At 44.6% G+C, this 7,359-nt stretch overlaps 1 protein-coding gene across 1 annotated transcript in view; it reads left to right on the top strand.

Annotated features, from left to right (window-relative positions):
• Window positions 1–424: 424 nt before the first annotated feature.
• The window catches only part of LOC307081988 (tricarboxylate transport protein B, mitochondrial), a 15,905-nt gene continuing 8,970 nt past the window's right edge, over window positions 425–7,359 (top strand). Inside the window, exon 1 of the mRNA XM_079745387.1 lies at window positions 425–707. Coding sequence (XP_079601513.1) covers window positions 596–707 — 112 coding nt within the window. The 5' untranslated portion in view covers window positions 425–595. The remainder of the gene's footprint in view (window positions 708–7,359) is intronic.

Here is a 7,359-nt window from a genome sequence, read left to right as displayed (position 1 = left end):
GTTGCGTCGTTCCACTGATCTGTTTGGACCTGGGCTGTCACTTTGGTAACCTAGATACAAGACCTGATTGATGGTATCTGTGAAAGCCCCTCTTCCAGAATCTCCCCGAAGGGCGTGGTGCTACTGTTCGGACCAACATTTTACAATCGATGGCCGTGAAAGAAACGGCCAGATGCAAATTTATAATTGGGGATTTCTTTCCAAGCGGATCATCCGAGAGCACTTCAGAAGACGTTGATGGTAATGAAGAGAGAAGGAGCGATACGGAGAACCAGACCGCTGCGCCCCGCCCATCTCCTAGTGGGGAAACAAAAGTGGCCAGTCTTGCTCTTCCAGCCACACGTTTACTTAGCAGCTTGAATGCCAAGCAGATCCAGATTCCAGCAGCTGTCAACAACACACAACACACAGGTCAAAACCGGATTCTGCCGATGTAGCTGGAAGCGTCAAGGACCAACGTCATTCAGGCTGAAACTCGCCGAGCGCACCGGAATCCCATGTGTTGCGCTCCCTTGTCTACTTTAGAAATAACTTGGAAGTAGACAACAGCCAGCTCACACAGTATTGGAGTTATTTTGTGTAGTTGTCATTCAGCATGCAAGGTAATAACACGTTTGTGAGTCCATTCCACCGACCGCGGTGTCTGGCGGCAGCGGCGCCGGGAGGGAAAGCGAAATTAACTCATCCGGGAAAGGCGATTCTAGCAGGTGAGTTTATCTTTCACATGTTTAGATGGAAGTTGCGTTTACCGATGGATTGATCTGAATGAATGCGGACCAACGCCCCTAAAGACAATTTGTCTTCCTGATTACAGACTTCACAACAATATTTTCAACACACTTTGATTTAGTTGTGTGGTTTTGCAAGTGTCATGGTGGTTCAAATGGGCGTTATAAAGTCACTATACACTAATACCTAAATGGAGAAAGTAGAATAAGCTCTTAATAACGCCTTTGCCTTTTTGTTTTTATTGGTGTATCGGCAGAGCACTTAGTCAACGTCCATGTTGTCACCGTAGTATACACAAATCTACGGAAGAAATAGCAGTTAGAACAAAATAGCTTTGCAACAATATAGGCTACATATATAAAATAAAAATACACTACATATGCTTTTTATTGATTGTTTGATTAATAAGTGACGCTTGTTTAGCTGTTACATTAAAAATTATAGCAATTATGGTAATAATAGCTTAAATATAGGCATGGAGAAATCCTGAGAGCAAAACATATTTAAGATTTTCCGAAGAAAGGGTGGAAGGGGTGACTAGGGCCCTGAAGCTCTGATCTAGCCAAGTCATTTCCTATGAGAAACGGTGCGTCTATTCTGTACATGTGTGTGTGTGTGTGTGTGTGTGTGTGTGTGATTTTCTTATTGAGTGACCTGTCTGCTGACGTCATCATTCATTTGATAAGGTCGCCTCTAAAGTGTTTCTCCACTGAATGATATTTGTGGAGTAAAATAATGGCACCCATTCAGGCTTTAAAAATGCCACATCATCTCGTGAAGTTCGCGAATAGCTCCAACATACTCTTATGTACAAGGCCCTATAATTAGGAGAAGTATATCCCTGTAATTATCCTTGCAACCAGTTGTTGCTGGATTCATTTTTGATCCAGGTCAGTCGTGTTGTATTGGCCGGCCACCTCCACCCTAACAGAGAGTGGGCTGTCTGCTTGGCTCTGTAGACCACAGCACAGCCGTTACATACATTCCTGTGGCAGGACTGACACATTTTAGCTGCAGAAATATACAAAAAATACATGACTGGATATAATAGGATAGGATCGATTTAAGCCTAAAATCAGTTTCTTCCTATCTAAACGGAATATGAGGCTGTGCCATTCAGTCATTAATGTATCCTGCCACATCTCCTGATGCCCTTCCATTAGCCAGGGGGACGTGGGGTGAGCTTCCTCCTCCCCCTTTTGCACCACGGGACGGGGCTATACGCTCTCCTATCCCTCGTCTGTCATTTAGCCTCGGCTCAACTCAGTCGGCCCACATCACAGCGTTTTATATCCATCGTGTGGTTAGAAGTGCACGCTTGTGTGTTGATTTAGGGGGTAGCTCTATCGCTGGGCGCTGGTCTATTACTGGAAGTCTCGAGTGCGCTTGTCCCGCTCTCTCAGTATACAGCGAAGAAGGATGCTTTCATTTCCCCCGGCGAGCGCAGCCAGTTAAATGGTTATTTTGTGTCTAGCGTGACATATTGTCGCTCTGAACTCCCAGGTGGTTGTCGAGGGAATTGGCTTGTTTGACAGTTCATGAATCTCAACAACTCATGAATCTCAACAACGCTTTGTCTCTGAGAGACAAGCTGTTGATGTATCTGTGATTTCAGTGGTTCAGTGGTTATGACCAAAAAGGAAGAATGGAGGTTGCAGGACCCTCCCCTCTCGTCTATGCAAAGGCCTGAGGGAAACATCACCCTAATGGTCTTTATTTACCTTCTGTGTTTTGCCCCCTTGCTTTACTACTATGGCAGTCATTCATCGGCATGCAAACCAGTTTAACATTTGGTACTGAATCATCAGCATTCTTTCAGCAATGTTCAGTAGTTTCAGCAATGTTCAATATAGTATGGGAATTAAGCCAGCAGCATACTGTTGAACACTCCTGGTAAAGACTACACCTTGGACCTTGGCGGGATTGATCTCATTCTGACAGGGACACACATTACATCACTATCCAGACCTCTGGGAAACAGCTACACTTTGCCACCTGCTAAAATGACATCAGTGACCACCAATTTGAAAAAGGAGAATATAATATTGCCACCACAGAAAGATATCACTTAAACAAGACAATGAGGTCAAACAGAAGGGTTCGTTGGTAGTACTTTTCCATTTCAAGCACTTCAATGAGTACATCACTATGCATTCAAATGACTCCTTTTCAGTTTCTCTCTCTCTCTCTCTCTCTCTCTCTCTCCTGCCTCTCTCTCTAGCTCTCTCTCTCTCCTGCCTCTCTCTCTCTCTCTCTCTCTCTCCTGCCTCTCTCTCTCTCTCTCTCTCTCTCTCTCGCCCTCTCTCTCTCTCTCTCTCGCCCTCTCTCTCTCTCTCTCTCTCTCTCTCTCTCTCTCTCTCTCTCTCTCTCTCCCTCTCTCTCTCTCTCTCTCTGTGCTGGGGGCCCTCTCCTAGTGAGCCAGCCAGTAGTGAGCTCTAAGTGGGCTGTCTCCTCACGGCCTCAGAGGACAAATCAAAGTGTGTAATGCGGTGCACACTGTCACACGCTCATGCCTAGACGCTACACATAGTGGTCCGATCTCCCCCCTATTTCCTCCCCTGCTGACTCCACCACCTGTCAAGAAAAACAGTTGAGGTGCTGCTTGTGTAAGACACTGCCTCCCCCCAACACCCCATCCAACCCTCTCATCCCCCCACAGCAAATCTCTTCCTGTTGATTGACTGTCGGCATGGCAACCTCGGATACCTTTTCTATTTTATTTGATTTCCTTTTGCGCCTTCATTGGCATTGTAGTGATCCAAAATGAACGTAGATCACGCGGTAATGTTCCTAGATGAAAGGCCGAGAAGTGGCATTGAGATTCAGACGATGGAGTGAGTGTGTTTTCTGTGATGGACAATGTCATAAAATGTTAAAGGTTGTCGAGCCACAGCCTTAAAGTCCTGTCTGTGGATTTCAGAGAGTGTGTGGACATACGTGTCATACCTGCGCGGGGGGGGGGGGGCACCAGGAACATGTGATTATGTGTTGCCGTTTTCAACCGGGCGGTTGCTGTGTAGACGGCTAAGGCTCCTGAAGACTATGTCTGTCTGTGATGATTACTGCTATACAACACACTCTTACCAACCCTTACTTTCCTATGTTTTTAAACCTTTATTACACTAGAAAGCTGTAAGCTGCTAATGACCACGTTTTCATGTTAAATTAATCTGCATCCTTCCTGGGAGACGAGTGCAGCAGTGGGGGAATCGTGGTTTCGGGCAGAGAATGCCTAAAAGGCCAAACGATAGATGAATAATTCCTTTTTAATTCTCAAAAGGAAATGAGGAGGCTGTGTTAATAGGGCCACAGTATTTGAAGTGCACACACACATACAGAGCAATCCTCTGGCTTGCGTTCTGTGTTTAAACGGCGACCGTAGACGTAACACATCCACTCCAGTTTCTTCTTCCCTGTATTCACTCAAGCCCCGAGGGCTAATAAGATAACACCATCATTAACATCTGGATTAATAATGGATTGATTCTGAGACCGGGTTCTTATTAATTAACACACACACACACACACACACACACACACACACACACACACACACACACACACACGTACAGAATAGACTATGACGCACCGTTCCTCATAGGAAATGACTTGGCTAGATCAGAGCTTCAGGGCCCTAGTCACCCCTGCCACCCTTTCTTTGGAGTTTGCATATTCCCCATCTATTCATATGTGTGTGTGTGTGTGTGTGTGTGTGTGTGTGTGTTTATGTGTGTGGTGGAATATACCAAGTCAGAACCACTGTGTGAAATCCAACACTCCTATCTAACACAACATGACCGGAGGATAGGTGGGGTCAGACCCAATGGGCTCCATCCCCTCTGTGACAGCCTAGGAATTAAATCATTTGTGTAAGAGTTTGGGGAGAAATAATCCCCCCCCCCACTGTGCCACTGGCCTGTGCTCACACTATGCAATCTCAACTGGGCCCGAGTACAGTTGCCTGTTGTACATACGGTTGTGTATCTGTGCATATGCGTGTGTCGGCTCATTAGCATCTGTACCGTGGCCTGAGTACATCTCTCCGAAGGGTACTGAGGCCGCGGAATTGAACTGTACTTGAGTACGGATGGCGTGCTCCGATCTAGACTTTAGGGGGCGTACGTACTCGGGCACGGTACTGATGGCCTAGTGTGAGTGCGCCCTTAAAGCTTCAATACTAAATCATACCCAATATATTTACATGTAAAGGTTTCCAAAGCAAGTTACCACTGTTACAAAGTGAATACTATTTTCGGAGTTGTTCATCAAGGAGGATGTTTTACAAGTTTTAATTTGTGATATTATGTTTGATTTATGCAAATCATATGCAAATCAGGAAATCATATTATGTTATGATTTGCTGCTGTTATCTCTTGACATTTAAGCACACAAGTCTATTAATTTAGGAAGTAATGAGCTCGTCGCGTCTAGTCTTTCAAACGTGAATTGAATCAGAATGTATTTCTGTTGTTTTCAACCGGGTAATGAATTGGGTAAATCAATTTAGTTCCTTGATTACCCAATTGTGTGTCTTGTGAAGATTTAAGTAACACTTCTTCAATCTTTGGTCTGCACCTTCTTGACTGGCTGCCTGAGAAGTTTAAACCCTGATTTTCAAGAGCTCTTTTCAAGTGCGTTAGAGAGAGAGAGAGAGGGAGAAAGAGAGAGTGAGAGAGAGAGTAAGCGAGAGAGTGTGTTTAGGTACGGGTGCAAGCGAGCGTGTGTGTGTGAGTGCGTGCGTGCGTGTGTGTGTTGGTTTGCTTCTTTGTGTCTTTGTGTGTGTGTGAGCATGTGAGTGTGTGCTTGTGTGGGTTTGTTTCTTTGTATCTTTGTGTGTGTGTGTGTGTGCGTGTGTGTGTGTGTGTGTGTGTTTGTGCGTGTGAATAGTGCTGTTCATGGAAACGTCTCAACTGGAGGCTGCGATGCAAGCAGAGAACCAGCTGTGAAGGATAAAGAGAGTGCTGATTAAACTGTAAATCTGTGCTGTGCGGGTAGAGAGCAGTACAAACAAAACAGAGAAGGAGAAAAAAATAGATAAATAGATTAAATTACATTAAAACAATCTTTAAAATAAACTTGAAGATAAATAAAAAATCGGTGCTTTGTTTTAAGTCTAGTACACCATCGCGTCTCTTCATGTCGTCACTCTGATGAACATTTCTTCTGAGATTATAAAGAGAGACGCCTTTATTATTGTCCATAAATAGAGTTCAGTGACCTGTGAAGACATTGATTCTGGAACACATGAAACTATGAGGGGTCTCATGTGCTGTGGAGGAAGATTACTGGTGGCCTGCCTCTACTCAACCTACGTTGTAATGCAATTGGTTTTGTCCGTAGTGGAGCAAGCTGAATCACAATTGTCACATGGTTTTAAAAAACACATAGACACACACACACACACACACACACACACACACACACACACACACACACACACACACACACACACACACACATACACACACACACACACAAACACACACCTATTAGCAGTTGCAGTTGTTATTCCAGGTCTTTTCTTTGTGTGTGACATATGTGTGTGTGTATGACTATTGTGTGGTGTGGACTATTGTGTGTGTGCGAATGGATGTCTAGTTGAGAGTACCAGGGTAGCTAACCTGCTACTTCTACTATATCGACATATGTTGATAAGCACTAGTCGTTTGTGTTGCTTTGTGTTATGTGATGGGTCTGGTGCTAGAATTAGCCTCACACGCCAGAACTGGTTAAGATGGTGTGCTGCAGTGGGGTAATGGGGGCTTTTGTACCTCTGCTCTCAAGACACACTGACCCATAAAGAGGAGGTCAGCATGGGATGAATAGAAGCCCATGTGATCTCCCCACGTCACAGCCAGACAACATCTTACAAATGAACCCCACAACACTCGGATTAAGGAAGGTGGTGTGTGTTTGTGTATGTGTGTGTGTGTGTGTGTGTGTGTGTGTGTGTGTGTGTGTGTGTGTGTGTGTGTGTGTGTTGTGTGTGTGTGTGTGTGTGTTTTCCTCATGTGATTGTGCAGACTTTTGGCAAGCTAATTCCTTGAAAAAGATTACAACTACTTTCAAAATAAGTTCTAAGTATTGAAAACGTTCTACATTTTTTTATCAGGTGTAAAAAACATCTGTTTCCATAACAGACAAAAGTATTATGTGGTTTCAGTTGAAAGTTGGGCCAAACGAGAGAGCAGCAATGGAAGCCATCTTTGTGCATTCATTTATACTCCCTCCAAGCTTTTGGAAAAAACACTGTTTCCCCCTCACATGCCACAGAGGTTGAATCTGTGAGTCAATGGTAGTCACATGAATGTATTTTGTGTATCAAATCTGTGTGTGTGTGTGTGTGTGTGTGTGTGTGTGTGTGTGTGTGTGTGTGTGTGTGTGTGTGTGTGTGTGTGTGTGTGTGTGTGTGTGTGTGTGTGGCTGTCATTGCGCTAATGGTGGTTCTTGGCCTAAGTAATGGAGCCCCTCCCTCTAGACGGAATAATTTAATTATGTCCGCCTCCCCCTCCTTCTCTCCCTCTATCTCTCTCCGTCTCTCTATCTCCCTCTCAAGCTGTCCTGCTCTCTCTCTCCCCATCTATCTCGCTCTTTTTTTCTTTGCTTTCCCTCTCTCTTGCCATCTCCTTC

Source organism: Pollachius pollachius (assembly GCF_949987615.1).
Source record: "Pollachius pollachius genome assembly, chromosome: 1".
Lineage (NCBI taxonomy): Eukaryota > Metazoa > Chordata > Actinopteri > Gadiformes > Gadidae > Pollachius > Pollachius pollachius.
This window is presented reverse-complemented; position numbering and strand designations above follow the sequence as displayed.